The sequence below is a fragment of the Mustela putorius genome, unplaced genomic scaffold (assembly GCF_011764305.1).
Source record: "Mustela putorius furo isolate JIRA1106 unplaced genomic scaffold, ASM1176430v1.1 tig00000580_pilon_pilon_pilon, whole genome shotgun sequence".
In the NCBI taxonomy this organism is placed as follows: domain Eukaryota; kingdom Metazoa; phylum Chordata; class Mammalia; order Carnivora; family Mustelidae; genus Mustela; species Mustela putorius.
The window spans coordinates 11,236,526-11,264,267 of NW_025421423.1; the positions used below are offsets into that span (position 1 = coordinate 11,236,526).

At 40.0% G+C, this 27,742-nt stretch overlaps 1 protein-coding gene and 1 long non-coding RNA gene across 4 annotated transcripts in view; one reads left to right on the forward strand and one right to left on the reverse strand.

Annotated features, from left to right (window-relative positions):
• LOC123392479 overlaps window positions 1-12,775 on the reverse strand; it is a 30,891-nt gene extending 18,116 nt beyond the window's left edge. The window contains exon 1 of the long non-coding RNA XR_006607204.1: window positions 12,656-12,775. This is a non-coding gene — a long non-coding RNA (uncharacterized LOC123392479). The remainder of the gene's footprint in view (window positions 1-12,655) is intronic.
• RAD23B (RAD23 homolog B, nucleotide excision repair protein) overlaps window positions 11,899-27,742 on the forward strand; it is a 43,201-nt gene continuing 27,357 nt past the window's right edge. Inside the window, exon 1 of one of the 3 annotated variants that reach the window (XM_045081663.1) lies at window positions 11,899-12,349. In XM_045081663.1, coding sequence (XP_044937598.1) covers window positions 12,284-12,349 — 66 coding nt within the window. In that variant the 5' untranslated portion in view covers window positions 11,899-12,283. Of the gene's footprint in view, window positions 12,350-12,845; window positions 12,997-27,742 lie in introns of those variants that run through there. The other 2 variants (XM_045081662.1, XM_004747757.3) reach the window with 2 other exon arrangements.

Here is a 27,742-nt window from a genome sequence, read left to right on the forward strand (position 1 = left end):
TTTTTCCATGACTTCACAGAAAAAAATGTTGCTTACACCAACACATGTATTCCAGCTGACATGACAGCACTCTTTAAGTAATAAAACAGACATTGGATTTGTATTGCAGTTTGAGGAGTTTGGTAAATATTGGTTTGTCCCTTATAAATGGATGTGTTTACCATGGGATACTAAAAAAAACTGTGCTTCTGGAATTGTGAGAAAGAGGACTGTGATTTGTGCCAAATTTACTGAGATAAAGCATATTTCCAAAATTTTCTCTTTAAAGAAATTCTATGCTTGACGTCATTATGGCTGTTGTATTAACTCTCTGCTTTTTTAATTGATAAACTTTATTTTGGGGGCACCTGGTGCCTCAGTCTATTAAGCGTCTGACTCGTGATTTTGGCTCATGATCTTGTGGGTCATGAGACAAAGCCCCACATCAGGCTCTGTGCCCAGTGGGGAGTCTACCTCTCCCTCTGTCCCTCCTCCAACTCATACGTGTGCACACGTGCACTCTCTCTCCTCAAGTAAATAAATAAATCTTTAAAAAGAAAAACTTTATTTTTTAGAGTAATTTTTGGTTCACAGCAAAATTAAGTAGGAAGTACTGAGAATTCAAATATCCCCTATCCTCCACCCTAACACCATCTTTCCCACTATGGACATTCTATACCACGGTTATACCTTTATTATGTGCCATGATACTACACTGACGCATTATTATCACTCAGAATTCATAGTATAAATTAAGGTCCACTACATGTTGTACATTTTATGGGTTCTGACAAATGTCATGTTCCTTTAAGCAATTAATAATAAACTTGTATTAAGTTCATAATAATGAACTTAATAATAAACATGTATAAATTAGTGTTTTCATTTTAAACTTAATTCTATGGATTTTTCAATGATTTGTGTGTGTTGTGGCTTTCTGATTCTAATAAATGTTCATTATGACAATTTGGAAAGTGGGAACATATAAAAAAAATTACCAAGTATTCTCCTACTCTGGGCTAAGCACTGTGAATATTCTAATTTTTTTCCAAGTCATTATTCTGTCCTTATGTACATGTATTTATTGTGGTGGTAAGGGTTTTGTTTATTTCTTTATAAAATTAGGATTACACTATATAAACATCTCCTAACATTGTATCATGATATCATATTTTAACAGTAGTAACTCTCCTGTGATTTTATTTTTCTTCTTAGCATTTATCACCACTATACATAATAAATTTGTTTGCCTGTTTATTTATTTTTTTTTTCTGTTGTCTCCTGAATGACTGTTCCAGGGGAGTAATTGTTCCATAAGAGAATTCTGTTCACTATGAAAACCCAGTACCTAAAATAAGGCCTGACACACACTATTTACACATATTTGCAAAATGAATGAATAAATGAATGAGTGGCATTTCATTGTCAGTAAATATGCTCCAAAATCATTACTTTCAATGACTAAGCAATTTTAACAAATGTATACAACATAATTTGTTGAACCATTCTTCTAGCATTCAACAGTAGGGCTATGTCCACCTTCCAATTCTTATTATTATAATTCACAATGATATGTAACTATTATTTGTAAAAGGGAGTTCATATTTCTGAATGTTCCCTTAGGAATAATACCTAGAAATAGAGTTATTATATAAAAAATTATAAAAAATCTTAAAGACCTTTTCACATATTGCTAGCTTCTAAGAGTGTGTAGGGGACCAGAATATGTCACCCCAAAATATGCCACTTTGTCATAAGGATTATTTTGAGCTGGAGGCAAAAGAGAATTGACAGATGCAGAAAGAAATCTACCTAGAACTTCCATATCTGACCAAAAGCAGGAACTTCTGAGAAATGAGGACTGTCATAACTCCTCTCTCGCAGGGAATTTTTATAGCCATGAAAAAAGACAGAAAGCCAACAGTGAAATGGACCTGCACAAACCAACCTACTCCATTAGTTTCCCCCCAATGTTTACCTTCCCATAGTTTGCCACCCTAAGAAGTCTATAACCCTTTTCCTTTGTCTTGTCACTTTTCTAGGAATTCATTGTGCTTTGCTAAGATACTATCTATGCCCAAGTTCTAACCACCTTTTTGAGTTACACATCACTGAGTTCTCCTATGTATATAGCAATGCCCAGTTATTATTAAATTCTTCTGTTTTTCTCTTGTTAATCTGTCTTTAGTTGGTCTAATCTGCAGGGCCCTAACCAATGAACCTAAGATGGGTAGAGGAAAAAAGCTATTTTCCTCCATAATAAGTGTAAAAGAGGAAACCACCAGGACTTTTAAAGGCTTAGATTCAAATGGTGCAGCATCACTGTCACTTATCTACTGGCTAAATTCCAGCTTCCTTGTGGGAGGGGACTATACAAGGATGTAGTGCCAGCAAGCTTTGTTCATTGGGAACATTTTTTTTTAAAGATTTTATTTATTTATTTGATAGAGAGAGATCACAAGTAAGCAGAGAGGCAGGCAGAGAGAGAGAGAGGAGGAAGCAGGCTCCCTGCTGAGCAGAGAGCCCGATGCGGGACTCGATCCCAGGACCCTGAGATCATGACCTGAGCCGAAGGCAGCAGCTTAACCCACTGAGCCACCCAGGCGCCCCTAATTGGGAACATTTTTATGCAACTATCACATCACCCTTTTTGGTTTTCCAGAGTTCTTAGGGCTTTTCTTTTAATTGGATTATTTCAAAAAGATTTGGAAGAGAGGAAAAAAATAGTGAATTCTTCATTTTAATTCACCATCTTCAAAGGAGAAGTATGTGCTTTGAAAATGGCTATGTACAGTATTTTGGGGGTATTTATATCATTCTCTTTTAATATATATGTATCATGTATTACAATGTTTACAATAATCCTCATTCTCCAATCCTGTCAATATCACTTAATTGAAAAAATATTTTTTCTTTGACAATGAAATTCCTCAGAATAAGTATATTCAATCCCATAATTCAATAAACATTTTTAATTGCCTATAATGAGCTGGTCCTACAATTAAGGTACAGAGTAATATTTTCAATGCAGTAGTCAGTAACTACAAATAAGTAGTTATTTGTATTTAAAAAAATAAGTATTTTTTTAAAGTGCACTGAGCTCTTATTAAATGCATGGTATTGCAAGGGATATAAAGGATTATAAGACACAGTGCTCTTCAAGGGGCTTTGCAATACGGAAAATTATCAAATGTAATAAAAATTAACGTCTAGTATCCACAGGCAAAAGAAGGAAATTGGCCCCTCCATAACACCATAAACAAATTTGACTCAAAATGGATCAAAGACCTAAACATAAGATCTAAAACTATAAAACTTTTGGAAGAGAACATAGGGGAAAACTTCATGACATTGGAAGTGACAACAATTTCTTGGACATGACACCAAAAGCGCAGGTTACAAAAACAAAAAGATTGTATTTCATGAAAATTAAAGAGCTTCGTGCATCAAAGTACACTACTATGGTCTGAATATTTGTGTCCCATCAAAATCCGTATTTTGAAATCCAAACCCCAAAGATGATGGCATGAGGAGACGGGGCCTCTGAGTGGTGATTGGGGCATCAGGGCAGAGTCCTCAAGAATGAGATTATTGCCCTTATAAAAGGGACTCTGGAGAGAGCTCGCAGCCCTTCCACCACGTGAGGGCATAGTGAAAAGACTGCCATCTATAAACCAGGAAGTAGACTCTAACCATGAACTAAATCTTCCAGTACCTTGATCTTGGACTCCCTAGCTTCCAGAGCTATGGGAAATAGATTTCTTTTGTTTATAAACTACACAGTTTACAGTATTTTGTTATCATGGCCTGAGTAGACTAAGACAGATAATATTAATAGAATTAAAGGCAACTCACAGGAGAAAATATTTCCAGATCACATATCTGACTAAGGATGAACCACCAGAATATGTAGAAAACACCTAGAATTCAACATCAAAAAATACCCAACTCAAAAATGGGCAAAAGAATTGAATAGACCTTTCTCCAAAAAAGACACACAAATTGTCATGAAGTTCATGAAAAGATGCTCAGCATGATTTGAATTCTTGAGAGGCAGAAGAGATTTGCCACGTTGGCAAAAAAGGGGAATTACAGCTTATTAAGTGTTGGCTTGGTTTGGGGGAAAGTGATCATCTCAAACCGTGTTGATGGGAATGTACATTGACATGGCAATGTGGATAGAATTTTGGTAAGACCTATTAAAAATAAACAATCTCTACAACCCAGCAACTTAACTTCTTTGCATTTTTCATAGAAAAATTCTTAGACATGTGCACAGCGGAGGGAAACTGAAGCACAGGAAGTTAAGTAACTTGATCAGAGTCATCTCATAATTGACATGAGGGCTAAAAGTCAATCTATTAGGCATTTAGAAAAACACCTGGGTATATAATAAGCACTACTAATTGTATTTTTTCCATGAATTTTCTGTACAAACCTCTTATGCTTTTGCTTAATTGGATCACAATGCTTTTCTTTCCAATTTCTGAGTAATTTATATATTAAGGATATTAAATTTGTCACATGTTGGAAATATTTTCCAGTTGGTTGCATGCTTGTTATTCTGTTTACATTGTTATTACATGATGAGGTCATGAAATCCTGATGTAGTCAATTCTATTAATTATATGTAGTTATATATATGTCTACATATAATTATATATATAACTAGTTTATATATAAACTAGAGTATAAAAACAATTTCATATAGCAATAAATACACAAGAAAATATGTATCAGGGGGCAATTGCTATCTAAACTTCAAACACTTTGGGTCCTGGGGTTCTTCTTAATTTATACATAGTGTAACCACTCTGAAAAACACAGGCAGGCAGATATTGCAAAACCAGAAATAATCAACATGGGTCCATGGAAAAGGAACACACACTTTCCATTTAAAGTTTAAAAAAGATGTTTTTTAAATGCTCTAAATAGAGTTTCTTCAGAGAAGCTCATAGAATTGTATTAATTTATTCTTAGTTTCCTTTATGACAAGATAGCATTTTAATTCTATTACAATTTGCAGAACATTTGGCCAATACATAGATTAGATGACCAGCTGTGGAAGAGAGATAGAGCTGAAAAGATGCTGAGTCCCTGTGTCCATCTCCCACCCCACCCAGAGTTAATCAAGCCTCACTGTTTTCCTGGAGCCTGCCCCAATCCCAGCACACCACACAGCTATTTGTTTGTTTCTCCTACTAATCTCTTGAGGGCAGAGGAAGCCCAACCTATGTAGGGCCTGGCATATCACTGCTTCCCAATGAATACTGGAGGATAAATGATAATAAAGTAATTAATAAACATGATTCCAACAAAAAAAAAACAGCTATGATTTTTAGCTCCAAAGATAAGTCAGGTATACTTGAAATAAATCATGAATTAAAATCAACTTTAGCTGGAAATGAAAAAGGCTGTCAAATTAGAAACAGAATGTTGAGCTGGGAAAAACGAGAAAACAAAAGAACCAAAACTGTTAAACATATTGAACTTTAGCAAAAGATCTATTTCACAATTTATTGCTAACAGTTTTCCTAGTCTTGCAAAACTAATGAGAAAATCAGTTCAAATGAGAAAAAGGAATGTTGGGGTTGTGTAAATGATACTGTTTAAACATAAAACATGTGAATGCCAGGCCTTTGCCCCACTGGCTGGATGACTACACCATTAAATCAACTTTTCAAGTCATAGTTAGATAACTATGCTGAGGAAAGTAGTTTCAGAGGTATTCATGTAGAGTGTATGAGAACTGAAATTCGAGAAGTTAAGAACCAGCTATGTTGCTAAATTGCTTTCCAAAAGGTTGTAAACTCACTAGCAAACTATGGAAACATCTTTCCCACACACTGTGGGTATTTGGGGAGGTTACAGAGTCTTAATCATTAATTTTAACACAAAAGTATCACCTTGTTTTAATTCGCTTTTATTCATGGGTGGCTCAATTTTCCTTTCATTATTAATTGAGTTCTGTTTCTGTTTCCAGGCACTTTTCCTGGTGCTTAAAGTATGTGAGGGGGAAAAACAGACAAAGAGCCCTCTCTTCTGGCAGGGAAGACCGACACTACACAAGCAACACAACAGATAAATAAAGTAGCATGTTAGAAGACAGTACGTTTAATAGGGGAAAAAGGAAAGCAGGGTAAGGAGCGTAAGAATGCTGGGCAGAGAAGTGTCAGGCATTTTGTCATATGAAGTGGGATGAGAAAGGGCTCAGGGCAGGTTTCACTGAGAAGGTGAAGTTCAAACAAAGATTGGAGGAGGTGAAGGAAAGGGTTTATCTGCCTACAGAAGAGTGTTCCAGGGAGACAACAAAAGACCAGGGTGGGAGTGGACCTGCCCAGTTCAAGGGACAGTAAGGAGGCCAGTGCAACTGGAACACAGTGAACTTGTGGAAATGTGTAGCTAAACAAGTCAGGAAAATAATGAACAGGGGGAAGGAGGAAGGGCATTGTAAAGACTTGGGATTTTACTCACTGAAGTGGGGAACCATTACAGGGTTTTGCATGTAAATGAATTGATCTGACTACTGTATTCAGAACAGACTTTAAGGATGCAAGAGTAGAAATATGATGGCCACATGAGTGGAGAGACCACAGTGGCAGAGATGGAGACTCGGCATAGTCTCTTGGCAGGAATTCTCAGTAAGACTGATTTAGCTACCATCATCTCTGAATTTCCAAACTGCCAGAGAGACCAGTATTGAGTTATCAGTATAGTACTATTCCTTGAATGATCAACCAGCCACTTAGCGGGAAGTTGACTACATTGGGCAATCTGCATACTGTATGGCCAATTTGTTCTCACAAGAAAAGACATTTATTCTTGGTATAGGTTTACATTTCCTGCCAGGGGAGTTTTAGTCTATATCACTGTACAGGAGTTTACAGAGTACCTGATCCACAGACATGGAACCCCACCCATCGTAGCATCCAATCAGGGGATCCACTTCACAATGGAGGTTTGGGAGTGATCCCATGATCATAGGACCTGTTAGTCTTTTCAGATACTGCTCTCTCCAGAAGAGCCAATCTGAGAGAGCAATGGAATGGCTTGCAGATAGTACAGCTGAAGTACCACCTCAGAGGCAATACTATACAGGAGGGTTTCATTCTCTAGGATACAATCTACACGCTGAATCAGAAAACCCTATAGGGCACTCTGTTGCCAGTAGGAAGACCAGTTGGATCTACGAAGCAAGCCAAGGAAGCAGGAGTGATTCTATTTACCACTCCCACTGACTCACTGGGTACCTTTCTGCCCCCTTGGAAGGATACCCTACAGAAGCAATGACCTTGTATCAAGGGCACAAAAAAGAATAAATTCCCTAACTTCATTCTTTTTGTTCACTCCTATCTCCTGCCAGGACTCCCCAGGAAGCCAATTGTGGTAGTCCATACAGGTCAGCCTTCTTTTTTTTTTTTTTTAATTTGACAGACAGAGATCACAATTAGGCAGAGAGGCAGGCAGAGAAAGAGGGGGAATCAGGCTCCAGGCTGAGCAGAGAGCCTGACGCACAAGGCTCGATCCCAAGACCCTGAGATCATGACCTGAGCCGAAGGCAGAGGCTTAACCCACTGAGCCACCCAGGCGCCCCCATAGGTCAGCCTTCTTGGAACCCACTGCTGGGCAAAGAAGAGGGGAAAAAGAATGATGGAGAAAAGAATGAAAGATGTCTGGCACCATTCTCTGTAGCAACCCTATTTCTTCTGAGCACTACTGATCCTCTTCATGCGCTTTTTTTTTTTTTTTAAGATTTTATTTATTTATTTGACAGAGAGAAATCACAAGTAGGTGGAGAGGCAGGCAGAGAGAGAGAGGGAAGCAAGCTCCCTGCTGAGCAGAGAGCCCGATGCGGGACTCGATCCCAGGACCCTGAGATCATGACCTGAGCCGAAGGCAGCGGCTTAACCCACTGAGCCACCCAGGCGCCCCCTCTTCATGTGCTTTTTAAAACATAGCACTTATCACCTGACAGATTATAAATATTTTTTTATTTTTAGTTCATTATCTATGTATCTACTATCCCACAAGAATATAAACTCCATGAGGACAGGGACTTTGTTTTTTTCCTTATTGTATTCCCAACACCCAGAGGAGTTCCCAGCATGGAGAGTCTCAGTAACTATTTGCTGAATGAATGGCTTGAAGTCTGGCATTTTTGCCCTAACATTTTCCAAGTCAGCAGTTGCTGTATCTCAGCTTGCTCATCTTCTTCCCTGAAATCATTTGACTGATTTCCAAAAATGCAAGCAAAATTACCTGGTTTGTTCCTAAGTATTTGGAATCAATTACTCCCATCCATCTTTTTATCTTGGCCCAATAGCTCATGGAGAAGCCCAAGGCCTATCCTACAAGGCCTTGCTCACAAGCATCCTCACGTCCTCGGCCTCTGTGTTGGGAGGGCCAGGGATGGGGTCCTATCATCTGTTATATGAACCATGGGACTCTAGGTAAAGGCAACTATATCTAACAAGGAGGCATACAACCTGTCCAACCTGAGATATTGGGCCCAGAGTGATTATGTCTGGCCTACAGTTTTTCTAGAAATTAAAAGAAAACAAAAACAACTTTTTATCTGAACACTGTACTTTAGAAAATGTATCAGGTGAATCTTTCAATTGGCATTTAAAATCTACTGTTGCCACAACTATTTGGGGGGGGATATATTCTTGTATATATTTAAAATATGTCTAAAGACTCTCAAAACAATTATTATTTCTAGGGGCTGGGGAGGGGGATGTATTTTCAATCAATCCCTTCCTATATTGTTTATTTATTTTGCCATGAGCAAAAGATTTTCTTTAAAACATACACTAATATATGGAGAGGCATCTCTCACCTCCTTTTTTCTGCAGACGGATAAGAGCAGCTGTAACAGAAAAAGGTTTTAGTATTATAACAAATAAATATAATGAATACACTTAATGTTATAAAAACAAATTCTAATTATAATGAATGAATTAAATTTATAATAAATTATAAAATGGCTTCAAATAATTTCTTACAACTGTTAAAATTTCAACTAAATCAACTCATTTTTATTAAAGTGACTTCACCATTTTTTCAGTGTATATTAAGCATTCACATTGTGCTAGACTCTAAAAATACCATTCTGAACAAGACCGACATAGCACCTGGCCTCATGCAGCTTGCAAGTGGGTTGGGATTCAGTCAATATAAGCTACTGAGCACCTGTGTTCCAGGCACTGACCTAGATGCTTGGGAAAGAGCCGTGAGTAAGGCACGTGAGTTCCTCTCCCCAAAAAGCAGAAGTGGGAACTGAGTAGTAATGTGGACGACTATAAACAAGTTGAAAAATAGTAATTTCAGGTAGATCCATGAAAAAAATTGAAGCCAGGGTAATGTCGTACCTATCTCATGGAGTTTTGTTGGGGCTCAAATGAGATTATCCACATAAAGTAGATAGTGTCTCGCCTAAAGAGTTAACATTTATCATTTATCATTGCAGTTGTTGAAGAAGTCCTCTCTAAGGAAGTATACCACGACCTGGAATTTGAAAGATGAGGAGTTAGACATTCGAAGATGTAGGAAGAGAGGGTTTCAAGCTGAAGTGACCTCATCTGCAAAGTTCCACAGGTTAGAACCAGTTCAGCCTGTTTGAGGTATGAAAGAATTGATGCCAGTGAATGAGAGGCAGACAGAAGAAAAGAGCTGAAGCCAGACCATTTGGCAGGAGTCAGATCATGTGAATGCTTCAAAGCCAGGTAGACTTTGAACTGTATTCTAAAGTGTAATTAGGTATTAAGAACAGATGTGACATGATGTGAATTATGGCTGAAAAAGATTACTCTGACTGCTAGGGAGGCTGGTGGGGGGAAAAGGGAAGCGGAGAGACCAGTTGGGAAGCAGGTGAAGCATCATGATTAGCTTAGGGTTGGAGAAATCAGAAATGGTGAAAATGGCTGAATTTGGGATATAATTTGGAGAATAAAATTGACAGGACTCAATGATGGATTACATGTGGTGGGTGAGGAAATAGGAACAGAGGAGAGCTTTACCAGGGATGATGACTAGATTTTTGGTCTGAGCACCTGGGTAGATGGTGGTGCTGCCATAAATTATAGGTGGGGGAAAACTGGTAAAGAGGCAGGTTTCACCCGGAAGAGAGGTCCAGAGGAAAATCAATGGTTCTGCTTAGCCATAATAGGCTTCAGACCCTTGTTATATTCTAACTGAAGGTATTGTGTAGGCAACTGGCTAACTCTATCTACAGCTAAGGGGACAGGTCCTGGCTGGAGGTATTTCAAAACCACGAACAAGATGAGATCACCTGGTGACTAACAGTAGATATACAGAAATACAGAGGGCAGAGGATTAGATATTGAATTACAATACAGGGACAAACGGGCTGTGCAAGGGGAAATGCCAGGTTAGTGGAGAGGGAAGTTGGTGAGGGAAAGTTCCATGGAAGAATTATATCTGAGCTCTTAAATACAGGAAAAACCAAGCAGTGACACTGTATCCGTCAGGATGATGGTGCAGAGATGTAATTTGCAATTGGCCACATGGTTAGTGGTCTAACTGTAACTTTCCTTTATACTCAAACGAGCTTATGTCAAATTTGCCACATGGTACCTTAGTAAGAGGCAGAATAGCCTAGCACCTAGGAGCACATGCTCTAGTCATTCTGTTCCGATTAAAATCTGTCCCTTCCTAGGTGAGTGACACCAGGCACATTACTCAGCATCTCTGTATTCACTTTTCTTATCTGTCAATGGGCATGCTACAAATAGCTAACTCCTTATGGGATTCTCACTTACATTCTTTGTCTTTACCCGCCTCCAATAATCAATAGAGTTGAGTGCAATTTTTCCTTCCCTACTGCTGAGGGACTGGGAGCACATTCACCCATTCCACTAATATTTATTGTGTGCCTGCGGCCAGGCACGTTTCTCCACGCTAGAGACACGTCGGTTAACACAACAAAACCCTCGCCTTTGTGCCGCTTCAGTCTGGGGCTTGGAGGAAAAGACGACAAAGATAATATCTCTGTTATGCAGCAACTGGAAGATGATAAATGCTATGGAGGTAACAGAGTAGGCTACTGCAGTTGGGAAGCTGCTGCTCTAAGCCGAGGATTAGGGTCGACTTCACGGAGAAGGTGACATCTGAGCAAAGATCTGAAGGAGGGGAGACAAGTGAGCCACCCAGCTATCTGGGTAAAGAGGGCTCGTACAGGGGCGCGGCCAAGGCGAAGGCAGGCCTTTAGGCGGGAGCCTAGTACCCACCAACAACCCCAAGAACCAGGGAGGGGAGGGGGATGAGGTGAGAGGCAGGGGCTATGAATCCAATTCCAAGAACTCGGACTTTTACTTCTCGGTGACAGGAGCCACTGGACCGTTCTATCCACGGAGGCGTTGGAGAGCTTGACCTCCTCTGTCTTACTCAGGCCCAAGGTCCACCTAGGCATCCGGCACTGGGGTCTGCACTCTCAGGAGTGAGGAATTCGAGTCGCCACCACAAAGGCTCATCCATACCGAAAGCGTCCGGTAAGCGCCGGCCCCGTACCTTGGTTACCACGAGCCTTTCTCTCAAACCCCGCCCCAACCTACCGCCCTCCAGCTCCCCAGCTCCAGACTTCGGCTTCCACTTAGCGCGGTCTCCACGTAGCGCTTCCCCGGCTACGGGTTGCGCAACTCAGGCAGCCGGGAGGAGTCTGGACGTAGGCGGAGCAGCGGCGGGCAGCCTAACGCCCCGATTGCAGACGCCACAAGGAAGCCCCGAGAGCCCTCCAGACGCCCACTGACTGCGCCTGCGCACGCCCGATCCAGGCCACCGGCATTCCAGAGCCGCAATCCGCCCCGCCCCAATTCCGGGGCGGAGTTCTTGACCGCGCCTGCGCACAGCCTCGCCGCACCCTACGCCTGCGCGCTTCGTCGGCCCGGCCCCATCCCCCAGATTTTTTCAGGTGGGGGAGGGGGCGCGTCTCGGCGAGTCACGTTGATGGCGGCCACCAGCCTGTGGTGAGCTAGCGGATTCTCTGCTTGTCTCGCAGAGCCCCTCGTGCCTCCTGCAGACTCAGTAGCCGGCGCCGGGAGCGTGAGGAAGCACGGCGGCCAGAACTCGTGAGGAAGGCCGCAGTCGCGGAGGTAGCGGCGCGGCCCGGGCCCAGGGCTGGGGGACAGGCCGCTCCGCAGGGCGAATGTGACAAGCCCCCACCCCCACCGCCTTCCTCCCGAGTGCGCGAGGAGCGCGGGCGACCCCGGGGCCCCGCCAGGCCACAGACCCCGCCCAGCGGCCAGCACCCGGAGCAGGCCCGGCAGCGGAGCTGCGCGCCGGCACCATGCTGGTCACCCTGAAGACCCTCCAGCAGCAGACCTTCAAGATCGACATCGACCCCGACGAGACGGTGCGAGCCGCGGGGAGCGTGCCCGGGCAGGGCGGGGGCGGCCGCGCGCGGGCCGCGGGGAGCGCGAGGACCCCGTCGGGCCTGGGCGGGGGGCGGCGCGGCGGTTCTGTGCGCCCGGCGGGGGCCTCAACCCGGAGCGGGGCCCTCAACCCGGAGCGGGGCCCCGCAGCGCAGCCGAGCGGGGAAAGCCCTCTCAGCAGACCCGGGAGTGTGCGGCGAGCCTGGGGCTCGGGCCCCGGGCGCTGGATAAGGCCTGCTAGCCCTGGGCAGGGCCCGGGGTCCCGGCCCCGGCGGTGTACGGCCCACCTGAGCTTTCGGAGTTGGCCGCAGGCTTTGTGGCAGGAGTAAGGGGAAGCAGTGGCTGGACGCCGAAGCCCTGGTGGCATATGGCGTGGAGCACACGGCCGCGGGGCACCGCAGGCTTGGGCCTGGGAAGCTCTCAGTAGTGGGACCGGAGGGGGAGGGGGAGGTCAAGGCTTCCTAGGTGATGGAGTTGGCCTCTCCGGGTCCTTAGGTGCGGGAGGGAGATGTAGGCGTCGTCACTACTCCTGCGTGGACCCGGTTAGGCGCTGAAGTCTGGGAGGTGGTAACTGGAGAGAATGAGCTTTAAAAAAAGGTATCAGGTTCCGTCAGCCGCAGCGGGAAAGGTGAGTGGAGAGGAGTGTTGAAAATGAATCATTTGCCCCCTCCTCCCCAGAACTGGCGACCCTTTTATTGGCATATACTATCTTGAATCCTGTAGCCTCAGTTCTCCCGCCACCGAGCCCACACCCATACGTAGATTGCACTTCCAGGCCTCTTTGGTGGTGAAGATTTTTTTGTTTCACATCCAGGCTCAAACTCACTTCCAGATTGACTCCTCTTGCGTTAGAAGTCTTGTAATGTAGGTACGGGAAACCTTGCACTCTTCTCCCAGCTCTCAAATAATAGCATATCAAGGTAGGAAAAAAAAAAAGAAGAAGAAGAAGAAGAAAATTAAAACTTTGGATCTTTCTGCAGTTAAACCCTCGAACACTGCAGAAGTCCACGTGGTAGATTCTCGTGCCATCTTCTGTATTTGTGACTGCAAAAAGAGCCACAGTGTTGAAGTCAGTACAGCTTTATGCCAAGAATCTAAATATGCCACCGGTGTGAATTTGCTGTTGTTTTGGAATTGTGCTTCTGTACATCATTAAGACTGTCATGTTTAGTTTAAACCAGCTGCTTTCTACCCATCTGTATTTTAAAAAATAGTTGACTCTGGTTTTGGTGAAGGTCAGGGTCTGGCTGTTAGATCAGTTCCATTTGTGCTTCTGTCTTATTTGCTATGTACCTGCCTTTCGGAGATGTGAGGTTATTAAATGGCGTTTAATTGGTGGTCAGTAAATGAAATCTGTAACGGATACCTTTGGGTGAGGATATAGTTATATGTTTTACCTGTCTCATTTAATCTGAAGTTTTGCACCTCTTCAGTTATTTAAGAAACATAGTTCAATCTTTTTAGAACTGTGGCACAAAATAATTTTATTGCAAGAATATGTAAAAGTATACTTTGTGATTAAATTCTTAAAGGTACAGGAGATAGCAATTATAGATTAGAAACTGACGCCCTCTGGATTGATGTGAGTAATAGAAGTCAAATTTTTCTTGAATTTTTCTTTATTGCTGAGTGTGTACTAATAAGTTAAAGGATGAAAGTTTAAAGTGCAGCTGTATAATGTTTTCAGACAAAACTTTTTATAAAATGTCTATTTGATTTTGGTTCTTTGCAGTAATATTGGTGCAGCAGGAACTTTACCAGCTTACAATATTCAGAATTAACTCCAGAATTATTGAAACCTAAAGGAGGTTTTTGTAAATACCTGTGGGTGTATTGAAGTTATACAGTAACTTTTCTACAGCTCCACTGAATGTTCTTTGATATTTGAATAGCTCTTTCTGCACTTTGTGCATCTTAGAGCCAATATTGTTTTTGTATATGCTCCTCACTATATTAACTATTTACCAGTTTACTTCCAAGGAATGGCTTGAGTTATATGATTTATAAGTATTCTTCTAAAAGTGTATTTTCAGAAGGACCATTGTTACAGAGAGTGGCTTCAGCTTTTTGTTCCTATTTGTTTAAATATATTTTTGTTTTGTTTATATAAACATAAAAACTAACATTGTTAATCTGGAGCAAGAAATGAATACATTTAATCAGTGGTGTGTAGAACATTTACATTAAATGACGTGTAGGATTTCTTTTTTTTTTTTTTCTTTTAAAGCTTTATTTTTAAGTAATGTCTACACACAATGTGAAGCTCAAACATAAAACTCTGAGACCAAGAATCGGTGCTCCACTCGCTGAGCTAGCCAGGCCCCCCATTGTAGGATTTCATTTTAATGAACTTAAATTTCAGAAATGTTTATAGTGGGTTTTTTTTAATACCTATTTTTGATACATTATTTAGGTAAAATTCCTGTAAGAAAAGAAACAGTGAAAGTTGTAATAATATAAGGAAGCTCTAAGTGTCCTGTTTCTAATTTGTTTTGAAAACTAGGTAACCAAGGTTATTAGAAATAGGTCTAAAATAAAGGAGGAGAAAATTGGATTTTAGTGAGACCGGTAGGGAGATCCACATAAAATGAAGAGTTTTTGCTCTCAGAGACCTTGATTTTGGCTACTCAAAGATTTGTCCTTGTTTGATTTTTACCTAGAAGTAAGAAAATTAAGTAAGCTTGAAGTTGCCAGTACAGAAACTCTGAACTTGAGATGAGCAGAACAAAAATGAATGCAAGACAAGACTGAGATAAGAGGAATCATGGGAATGATTCATTTGTTGAACATGTATATGTTTGGTGGTTTGAGTGTCAGCACTGGAGTACAGGCACATGTGGACTGTGGTGGGTCTTTTGGGAGCCTGGAGCCTTCATGACCTAGTAGCTCAAAAGCTATAGAGTAGATGTACAAAGTGGGGAAAGCAATGGAATTTGTTTTTATATTGTTTGTATTAGCTTTAGTTTTTTTTTTTTTTTTTTTTTTGAGATTTTTTTTATTTGTTTATTTGACACAGATCACAAGTAGGCAGAGAGGCAGGCAGAGAGAGAGGGAGGAAGCAGGCTCCCCGCCAAGCAGAGAGCCCGATGTGGGGCTCGATCCCAGGACCCTGGGACCATGACCTGAGCCGAAGGCAGAGGCCCTAACCCACTGAGCCACCCAGGTGCCCCATTAGCTTTAGTTTTTGAATGCTGAAAAGTCCTCTCCCCCTTTTACAGCTGCCAAAATTTTCTTAACACTTGCTAACCATTCTGGGTTATTTACTTGACCATTCCCGTGCACTGCCTTTAGTGTAATCATTGCAAGTTTTTACTATAGTAAGTAATCTGCCTCCTCTTATAGTCAAACAGTACAGAAACAAAATGAGAAGTTTGGATGGGAAGACCATTGCTAAAAGAGAATATTCTTAATTGTGTGAAGTTTTATTTTAAAGATATTTACTGTAAAAGAAACAGATTTAATCTATATAAAGCATTCTGATATCTAATAGACTGCTACATGTATAAAATTTTTAAAAATTTGAAAGTTGATGATGTGATGGATGGACATACAGAGGAAAATGGAGTTCATAGTTTTTCTTAAAGCTCAAATCAAAAGTCGTTTTGTTTTGTTTTGTGGTTACTTCAACCATTAGTTAAGAACAGGTATATTGGGGCACCTGGGTGGCTCAGTGGGTTAAAGCCTCTGCCTTTGGCTCAGGTCATGGTCTCAGGGTCCTGGGATCGACCCCCGCATCGGGCTCTCTGCTCAGCGGGGAGCCTGCTTCCTCCTCTCTCTCTGCCTGCCTCTCTGCCTACTTGTGATCTATGTCTGTCAAATAAATAAATAAAATCTTTAAAAAAAAAAAAAGAACAGGTATATTAACAAAAACTGACATGATTGTAATACATTGCAGATTTTATTGTATCACTAGTAATAGTGACAAGAAAAAGTGTGATATTAAGATTTAATTCTTCAATATGCTAACCCTTGTCACTGTTGTGTGCTTTCATTAAGTGGAAAAAAAAGTAAGTTTGAGATTAGATTTTAAATGAACAAGCTGAAATGCAGTTATAATAGTACATAAATGACATCAAAGCTGTTGTATGTATATGTTGGAAGTTTTGGATAAAAGAACTGTAGAGATATAGTTTTAATTATTATTGATAGCATGTTTAATGTACCACACAGTATTGTGTAAAGAATTCCCTTGCTTTTTGATTTATTTGTATAGTATTGGTGTTTATGCTGCAAAATATTGTTTAGTACTTTTCTGTATATGGTATTTATTAGCCATCATTTATTAGCAGTTTGTTCCTATTGTGGTTTATTGTATATTAATATAGTTGTGCTGGAGATAATACTTTATTATAGAAGTTTCCTAGATTGTTAATATATTAACAGTAACAAATGTATAAAAATACTATATCACAGGGGAGGGAGCCCCTGGATGGCCCAGTCAGTTGAGGGTCTGACTCTTGGTTTTGGCTCAGGTCATGATCTCAGGATCCGGGATGGAGCCCCATGTTGGGCACTGTGCTCAGCAGGGTGTCTGCTTGAGATGCTCTCTCTATTTTTTTTTTTTTTAAGATTTTATTTATTTATTTGACATAGAGAGAGAGAGAGATCACAAGTAGTCAGAGAGGCGGGGGGGGGGGTGGAGGGAACAGGCTCCCCGCTGAGCAGAGAGCCTGATGCGGGGCTCAATCCCAGGACCCTAAGATCATGACCTGAGCCGAAGGCAGAGGCTTAACTCTCTGAGCCACCCAAGTAAATCTGAAAAACTGTATCACATACATGAAATTAAGGTTTCTTGGCATATTGGTAAAACATAACACAGGAAGTACCTGGGAGATCAGGTATGGTTTCTTCCAGACTTTTTTTCTTCCTATACCTAGCCCATAGTGGCATTTAATAAATACCTTCTGAATTAATTTAATACATTCTTTTAGTGATCCTCAGTATTTGCATGTTGATTCATTTATTTAATGTTTGTTGAGTACTTACTAAACAGTCAGTCCTACTATCATAGTGCATATATTACAGTGGAATAAACCCGTTAAAAAAACAAATTTTAATAACCAGATAATGCTAAGAGCTATGTAGAGAATTGAAATAGGGTGAGGTAATGTGATAGTGTATGACTGGGTGGCTACTTTTAAATTGACTAGTCATTGAAGGGCTCTTTGAATACAGTGACATTTAAACTGATATCTGAATAATAATAAGTACTCAGATGGGGATGAGTGTTTTCTGTAGGGAAAGACCTTTAAGAGTGTGGAAGTAATAGAGAAGTAATAGATCAGAGTTAGGCGAGGGGCCAGAGCCTATAAGGACTTTATAGTAAGCTGGGGGATTTTCAAGGTAAAATAGGAAGCCTTTGGGAATTTTAAGCATAAGAGAAATTTTTTTTTTATGATTTTAAAGGTTACTTTGCTGGTTGGGAAATGGGGTAGTAGGATGAGCAAGAGGGATAGTAGGGAGACAAGTTAGGCTTGCGTAGTAGTCGTAAACATTCAGGGCCTAACGAGGGAAGTAGGAGCCACAGACAGGTAGGAAGAAAAATGGATGGATTTGAGATGTGTTTGGGAAGGTAGGGTTGAGAGAATTTGTTGGGTTGGAGTGGGGAAAATTGAGAAATTGAAGATTAAGCCTGGATTTTGATTGTATAAGTTACGTGAATACTTGTGGTCTTTCCTGAGATGTAGGCAGCTGGGAAGGGAGCAGGTTTGGGGTTGCAGTGGGAACCCGAGATTTAAGTCTAAAATGCCTACTGAACTTTGAAGTAAAGATAGCAAGTAGATTTCTTACGAATCTCTATTCCAAAGAGAAGTTTGGGTTGGAGATAGAGCCCTGACAATAGGCAGCATTTGTGGTTGACTTCAATCCATGGGTTGGGATGAGATCATTTAGCAGTCTTTTTCAGTGTCCATTGCTTGTGTAATTTGAACCCTAAATTACCCACTATATGTAATTGTATTCTACTAGAATTGAAGAACCATGCTGAGGATGTACCTAGGTAATAGGATGGGGCCTCGGGTTGAAGCCTGGATTTGGAGATTTCATGTGGAGATTGAGTAAAAGAGGTCAGTCAAGGAACAATCTTTGAAGTCGAAAGAATCCAAGAAAAGAAAACGTTTCAAGGAGAAGGAAAGGATCAAATGTGTCTGCTGCTTGAGAATTCAAGAGACATACCCTTTGGTTTTGACAACTTGGAGATTATTGGTTACCCTGACAAGTAATCTCCATGGAATGTTGGAGCCAAAATTTGTGTTTGAATGGACTGAGGAATGAATGGGAGATGAGGAAATGCAGATAGAATTATGAACTTGTATTAGTTATCTTGACATTGTCATTTCCCCTGATGTAGCTGTTTTTATCTCTGTGTTAAAAACATGTGAAAATGATCACAATTCTGAGCTTCACAGCATGTGATAGACATTGTTTAAAAAAGACATCCACACCAGAATTGTGGAAAATAATGTAGTAGTGTATATTTTCAAAAGAAGAAATGAATGCCAATGTGACTAGTAACTTGCTGCCATCATCCATTTAGTGGCTTTGGTAGTTTCATTATCTATGAAAGATGGTCTTGCTCAGACACCAGGCCTTGCGTTCCTTAATCTCTCATCCAGTGTTCTTCCTTCTGTGCTACCTCAGTTACTCACTCCGTGACTGGTAACTAGATCTTATTACCAGTAACTGTAGCTATTCCCCCGTTCCCAGTAATCTGTTATTAGTATCCTGCTTTACCTTCTGGTTCCAATTGTATTGAGACCTAGAGTTCATTTGATCCGCCCTTTTTTTTTTTTTTTTTTTTTTTTTTTTTTTTTTTTGCTGGCCCTCCCTTTATGTTATTGCTTCCACTCTTACATAGCTAAAACAGGGTCAGTGATGATAATTATATAATTACTCTCTTGCAAGGGTCAGCATAGTAGGCTTTCTGAGTTTTCAGTTCTGGCTATAGCACTTGTTCTGTCACCTTGAGCAAGTTACCCAATAATGTGCCTGTCTGCTCATCCTAAAATGAGGATATTGCCACTGGAACTACCAACCTCATATGGTTGTTTGGAAGGTTTTATGAGTTTCAGAGCATACACATAAAACCGTGACCACGCTTGACAATGTGGTCCCACTCTCACTTCATTGTTTTAGCTTGGAAAACCCCAAATGTGACTAAATTCAGTTTTGTTTGTGCATGCACTATGTAGCTAGAAGACAAACACATACCCACATTGATTTGTCTCACTTAAAACTCCTGAACATTAGGGGCACCTGGGTGGCTCAGTGGGTTAAAGCCTCTGCCTTCGGCTCAGGTCATGATCCCAGGGTCCTGGGATGGAGCCCCACATCAGGCTCTCTGCTCCTTGGAGAGCCTGCTTCCTCCTCTCTCTCCCTGCCTGCCTCTCTGCCTACTTGTGATCTCTGTCTGTCAAATAAATAAATAAAATCTTTAATTAAAAACAAAAAAAACCACAAAAAACTGAACATTAATTGGGCACTTTGTATTGCCTGTTAGGTGTACTTCACTAGTACACTAGTCAGTCCATTCACTCTTCCACTGTCCTTATTTTCAGCCGATAACCCTAGCTTTTAGATTTTATTGAGATTTTAGATTTTATTGAGAATATAGAAGCAGTTGGGACAGAACTTTTGCAGAGTCCTACCACAACTACCTACTTCCTCTATTCTCCTTTAGTTGGGGTTTGGTATCTATTTGGGTGGTACTAAGGCTGGTCCCTCTCCTTTGCCACTGTACCTTGTATGTGGTCATCTGTGAAGGACCTCAATCCATCTCTTCTTTTCTCTTTTGCCTCGTTCATTTTTCCATTCTAGAATATTCAGACATTTTCTCCATCTTAAAAAACTCTCACTTGTCTCCATATCCCTTTTGGCTGCTCCATATCCCATTCCCTGCTGCTCTTCATAGCAACTTAAGGGTAGCTGTTGACTCTTTACTTGTTTTTACATCTTGCTCTCTTTCAGATACATTGTACTACCATTGTACTACTGCTGAGGGCTGAGTTTTTTTGCCCATTTTGGATTTGTCCTATGTCCTTGAGCTCTTAAATCTCTTTTCTCAGTAGTAAAATACTTGCCTGCCTTTTAGAATTGATACGAAAATCAAATGAGATCATGGATCTGAAACTTTTTAGTGAATAAAAATAAATGTATGCCAATTTTTAAAAAACAAATCCCGCTCTTTCGTCGATTCTGTTATTTTGATCAATGCTTTCACTATCTTTTCTTAAAAAGGATTATATGGATGTGGTATTCTCTCATTGTGTCAACTTGATATAATCAGCAATTTCAGTTTTTAAGAGTGGTGTTCTACCTTTTTTTTTTTTTTTTTTAGAAATTATGAGATATTTGATAGGTAATGTATAAAATTTGTTACTTTTGGAAAGAAATGTGCTAAATTTGAACCTGTCACAGCACAGAATGCTGCTGAAGGACATCACACCATCTGTTCCTGTAAGTTTGTGTAAATCCTTATGTAGTGTCTCCAAGAGCTAATTTTGTAACAGTGAACTTTATAAACCCTTTAAACATTATATAAACCTTGTCTAGCAGAGGAAGTAGACTGGCTACAAATGACTAATATATATGAGCAGATCCTAAATACTTCAACAAGTAGATAAAAATTAATGTGTCACTCCCTCTTGGGAGTTGGTTGAACCTAGTTGGTTGAACTAGGTGGGTGGCTTTTTTGTAGTGTGTAAGATCCTTTCTCTGCCTATATAGAAACTTTAAAAGTTATAGGTATCTTGAGATACCTACTTTTCTACTTAGTTTTCAAAATCTGTGTCTGTTTTAATCTTGTTGAAATCATACTGTTAAGAATATATTTTAATATATATTAAATTGGCATGAATAGTTCAGCTTAGGAGCCTAAATGTCATAGTTTCTGTAGGATAGATAGATTCTGGATTTCAAATTACATTTTTTCAAAGATTATTTATTTATTAGAACAGAGAGAAACATCAATGGTGGGGGTTGGCACAGAGGGTGCTGGAGAAGCAAGCTCCCTGCTTCAGAGACACTGAGGCAGGAATCATGACCTCAGCGGAGCCACCCACACATCCCCCAAATTATATTTTAAAATCATAGCCTTTTAGATCATAATCATAATTTGAGAATTGATGGCTTTTATTTACTTGTCTATTCACATTATTAATACTGTACTCTCAGTAATAAAAAAAATCTCTTCTGCTACATTCTTTTATTCCTTGTTTCTAGTGGGAAGGTTTTTCCTGTTTCACTAAAATCAGCTGATTCTTTATAGTCAGTTCTATTTTTAGAATTAGCAGGAGCCTAGTTGAGGAGTAGGCTCATCATGAGGAGTAGGAGGAATCCAGGAAATACTCCTTGGTGCCTGCAACTTTCTCATATGGAAGGATACCACCCAAAGAATTAAAAAAAAAAAAAGAAGTGGGGGGGGGACGCCTGGGTGGCTAGGCTGGGTCATGATCCCAGCGTTTTGGGACCAAGTCCCACATGGGACTCCTCGCTTGGCAGGGAGCCTGCTTCTCCCTCTGCCTCTGCCTGCCACTCTTCCTGTGCTCGAGCGCTCTCTCTGACAAATACATACATAAAATCTTAAAAAAAAAAAAAAAAAAAAAGGCATTGCCCACAGTGTAAATCTGTGAAATCCTTTTGCTTAGGACTCCCCTTTTGCTAATGGTTAATTGCCAAACTTTGGTTGCTCTTTTGTTTTTCAAAATTTAGCTAGGTATTAGACTTTCTCTTTTCTTTTTTAAATAACCTCTGTGCCCAGCATGGGGCTCAAACTCAGGACCCTGAGATCAGAGGTTGCATGCTCTACCAACTGAGCCAGCCAGGCACCTCAGACTTTTCTTTTCTAATGAAGATTCCTCTCAGAATTGTAATGCACTCTTGTATAAGTAAGTATAAGTGTTAGTAAGCAATGGTTGGAGGGAGGATGCAGTGATTTTTTTTTCTTTGCTTTTAAACTTTTTAAATTTTCTCTTAAATTACTAAAATAATCCAGGCTTATTATAGTTAGTAAGTGTTTAGAAGAGTGGAAGGCTTTTATGTTCCTGGTCCAAATAACCACTATGGACTCCATATGCTGCTAGACATTTTTTTATGTACATGTAACACATAAACATAACTACACTATGTTTTTTTAAAAATCAACCAGCTTTTGCCCCTGAAAGATAATTATAAATGTGTCATTTATTCTTATGTACACGCATTCAGTGAATATCTTGCATGTGTGGTGATGGTTCTTGTATTGCATTGTATTGAAATGAATGTGTGTACAATAATCTATTTTACCATTGAATGTTTAGGGCTTTCAGTATTACAAACAGTAGTGTGGTACACATATTTTGTTCATGTATCTTTGAAGTATTTGTGTGAACATGTCTTTAGCATTGATTTCTAGATGTAGAATTACTGTATCAAAGGCGTCAGTTTGCTTCAGAATTGCCTGCATCAGTGCTCACAAATTATCAACTTCCACATGAGTAACTAGCCAGGATTCAAATAAGAGATGTAGCACAGATTAAATGAGTTAAATTTTGTGAAGCTCTTCATATACTGCCAGACATGTGGTAAGTACATAGCACCCATGAGCTGTTACTCATTCAGCCTCTGTATTTCAGGGCTACCCATTAAAGCTTGCATAAATTTTTTATTTTTTATTTTTTTTTTTTTTTACTACTTACAACAGTAGTAAGTAACAACACAATTATAGCAGAAATAAGGAAAATACACTGTAACAGTTAGGAAGCTGGCTTATCATATGAATATTCAGTTGCGAACCAAATCAACACGCTGTAGTCCTAGAAGTCTCGTGTGGAAGTGCTGTGTAAGAAGGCTGAGGTGCAAAACATCATGTTACTATGGTGGGGATAGAATTTGTAAGACATTATTTTGATATCTTAAGTTTGTCGAATGGAAAAGACTATTAATGGTTATGGGCCTGAACTAGGGTAGTGCCAGGGAATGCAATGTAATATTCACACTGGGAAATAATTAGATGTAATTTGGAACCACTGGATGAATGATGTGGTGTGAGGAATGTGAAGAGACAAGCATCTCATGGGAATGGGATGAAAAAGGTTAACTGCTGAGCTGTTGTGTTGGCGCTTCTAATACACTGTTACTATTACTGCGGTTGTCTCCCTTCTGTCGGGGGGAGCCAGGTCAACTGTGTTTAATGTTAGATAAAGAGTATGTTTTTCTTTCTTTTTTTTTTTTTTTAAGATTTTATTTTTATTTGAGAGAGAATGAGACAGACAGAGAAAGAGAGAGCATGAGCGGGGGAGGATCAGAGGGAGGAGCAGGAGCAGATTCCGCATCAAGCAGGGAGCCTGATGTGGCCCTGGGATTCCAAGACCATGACCTGAGCCGAAGGCAGTTGCTTAACCAACTGAGCCACCCAGGTTCCCAAGAGTATGTTTTTCTTTAAAATGCACTTCTTTCATAAGAGGAGTATGCGACTAGGAAAAATGTTTGATTCTTGATTGTTAACAGTGCTCTATTGATGGTTGGGTTGATGATAAACTCATTCTTAGGGGGGAATAAACAGCAAAATGAAAGGATAGCCTTGGTTATTTACTGGGACCGTGGTGATCAATTCTTGATCCATCCTGTTTACTACTTAATGAAGTAGCACTGGCATGGGGCTCAGCACAGTTAAAGGAGTCATAGCTGCATCCGTTGCTGGTCATAACTTTCCCAAGAAAAGCCATGTGCAGAGGTGCTACCTCTTCTTTTTTTGCCACATCCAGAAAGAAGACCTTTCTTTATAAGCTGTTTTAAAGTGTGTTCAATTTGATCAGGTTAGGATTTAGCCTAATAGTATATAGACTATCTTTCAGCAAATGTATTATGGTTGAAATGCCTGCGGGATTCCAGTACAGGTGTTGAGTAGAGACTTAGGTATGCATGGCTAAAGTTAAGGAGAGGGCTAAGTGACACCTGGATGGTTATTAAAACTAAAGGAGATGGATTATGTGGGAACTTTATATAGAACAAAAAGGCAGCCTTGGGTATAACACTAAGCTGCACTTAAAGGGCTAGCCAAGGGAGATGATTTCACAAAGCAGTGAACAGAAAGGAGGAAATCCAGAAGGTATAGCTTTATGGGTGCAGCAGGAGGGCAGTGTGAACAGGAGGGACAGGTCAGTATTGTTTAATGTGACAAGTAAGGTAGGGAAGGACTAAGAAATGACTGGTTATGATTTTTGCTGAATTTAGTGATACTGGAAAGAAGAGTTTTATGGAATTGTGGGGATAGGGAGAAGATATGCAGCAGAAGGAGAATAAAGTCCATTTTTCTGTCAGCACTATATGGTTGAATAATAGGTGTGGTGTTAAGAGTAAGTACTACAGTGTGTGTAGTTAATTTTTTGAAAAATGCCTGAGACTAAGGGGAGGAGAGTATAGCTACCAAGAGATATGAGGAGTTGGGAAGTTTTTGTTTTGTTTTTAAGAGGATAGAAAATTGGGTCTGTTTGAATGGAAATGAACTGGCTTTGAGGGAGAGGTTGAAAATACAGCTGGGGGAGGATAGGAAACAATAAATCTAGCAAGGTACTGAAGAACACTGGAAGGAGAACAGGGGAGAGGCAGAAAGAATTAGGTTTGAAAGAGAGGGATGCCTCTTTCACTTGATAAGTGAGAAGGAAATTAGGTGGATCTGGATGCAAAAAAAATAAAAAGAAAAAAGTATATCCCTTTGGTAGCAGAAAGTGGAAGGTGATTTCCTCTGACATCTGCTATGTTTTGAATGAAGTAGAAGATGGTCATCTGTGGGGAGGAGGGTAGTGTTGGGAATCAAATTTAGAGAAGACTGCAGGTTTGAAATACCTCTTGGGAGAATGGAGGAGAACCAGAAGAACAGAGGATTTAGTTATCTTTCATTTTCTATAGCATTTAGAAGACTGGATATAAATGGAAAGGTAGGGGTTGGATAGTTAAAAGTAAAATTTATTAGCTAAGTAAGGTAGGAGATAGCACAGAGTGGTTGAACTAAATTTTACATTAAGTACTGATAGAAATGAAATCAGTTGTGTTGGTCCAGATAAGGAGCTTTGCCTGGCAGAAGCAGCAGAAAGACACGAAGGTCTGACAATAGGAAGAAAAGCAATAGAAACAGTGGCATTGCTTGTATGTGCTGAATAGTGCTGGCAGTAAAGATCACGATGAAAATAGGGGCTCTGGAGACCAGAGTCTTAATGAGATGCAAGAGCAGGTGTAGTGAACGGTTATTGAGAGCTGATAGGAAAAGGTGATTTGGTGCTTATAATTTCAAAGATGGGGACAGTTTTGGAATGACAAAATTCAGCTTGTGTCCTGTAGGTAATGACTTAAGTAGATTGAAGGTAAAGATCATGTTCTGTTTGGTTTCATTTTTTAAGTATGTAAAGATCATTGTGTTAAGGTTAGGAACAATGCCAAAATTTTGGACAGGTCAGTGCACCTGGTTCTAAAGTCTAGTTCAGTTGTTTTCTGTGATACTTAACCAGAAGTGGTAATGCTGGAGTGAGTGGCCAACCCCTGAAAAATGTTGACCTTTGGTGTGTTGCCCTTAAATACTTCATTGTTTGATACTCTTTCTGAGAGTGTATCTCCTCACACTTAACACCAGGAATTGTTCAAGGCTGTCTTTTCTAGCAAGTCATTTAGCATGTAAGATAGCAGTTCTCAAAGTTTTTTTTTTCCAAGACCCTTTACACTCAGAATTTCTTGAGGACTCCAAAATAACTTTTGTCGTTGTGCTTGTGTTTACCATATTAGAAATTAAACTGAGAAATATTTTAAATTTTCATTTAAAGATAATGCAATAAATGTTATATTTTTATGTGAAAAGTTCATTTCCAAAACAATAACAAAAAAAAAGTAATGAGAAGACATTGTTTTACAAAACTTTTTTTTTTTTTTTTTTTTAAGTAGGCTTCACTCCCAGCGTGGGTCTCAAACTCACCACAATATGGGAAAACACTAATTTGCTTAGTGCTGTGTATTAGTAAAGTTCATTTCCTGTCATTTCTATTTCTTTTTAAAGTAGGCTCCACACTCAGTGTGGGGCTTGAACTCACAGCCCTAAGATCAAGAGTCATATACTCTACCAAATGAACCAGCCAGGCACTCCCAAAACTCTTTAATGTTTGGCTTAATAGAAGGTAGATGGCTTTTCATCTGCTTCTGCATTCAGTCTTTTTGGTATTACATGCTTTGTAACTTCTGGAAAACTCAAGTATATTAATATACTTGTGAGAAAACTAGAATGGAAAAAGGCAAATGATGTCTTTTGACCCCACAGACCACCTGATAAGGTCTTACAAACCTTTTTGGCTCCCTGACCACACACCTAGAATTCTCTAGGCCTTAGCATCCATATCAGTGCAGGGGTTTTAACGAAATGATCTTTCCCTGGGTAACTCAATCTTCACCGTCTGCCTTTGGCTCAGGTCATGATCACTGTGTCCTGGGATCTAGCCATACGTTAGGCTCCCTGTTCACCGGGAAGCCTGCTTCTCCCTTTCCCACTCTCCCTGTTTGTGTTCTCTCTCTCTCTCTCTGTGTCTCTCTGTCAAATAAATAAATAAAATCTTTTTTAAAAACATACTTTGTTTTAGAAATTTGGATAGTATATTTTATTTCCTGCTCTTATCATGAAGTGCTAGCTGAATGTATAGGTAAAACCAGAACTATCGTCATTAATTTAAAGCAAGGACCAACTGTAGAGTTATTGGAGTTGTAAAGTCTTTGTACTTTTTTATTCTGAAGCACACATAGCAGTGTTTATCATCTGATAAAGAACAGTATATGAAATTGAATAAGGCCATGGAATTTTATAGCCTGAGTTTACTGGTGTTAAAATCAGATTCTCTGAGGTTTTTTTTTTTTTTTTTTTTTTTTTTTTTAAGTTGTTACTTGTGTTCATTTAACCTTTGAAATTCAGAACAATAAAAGTACTAGGCTTATATTGTGATGGATTTCTGCTCTGGTGATGCTGATGACTCATTTCAGGAAGATCAGTACAGCAAGGGTAATTTTTATGGTGTGTGCAAAATACTCTACTTTAAAGCTTGAAGTCAGAAAGGTGTTTTGGGTTTCAGCTACTAAGTAGTAGCTGTGTGACGTGGGGAGGAGATTTAAACTCTCTTCTTCTCATCTGTAACATTGAGTGGATGATATTCCCATTTGTCCCAGAGTTTTGAGCATTATGTGAAATTGTGTACGTCAATGTACTTAAAGCTGTATAAGCATTATTGTCTTTTTTTCCTTTTGGAAGATACACTGTTGCTTTTTAATTGTACAGAGAAGGTCCCTCTTTATATCTCAGACAGACGGTTTTTCATCTAAAGCTCAGAACTATTCAACTTAGACAATTTTCAGAAGTATTGTGGGAAATT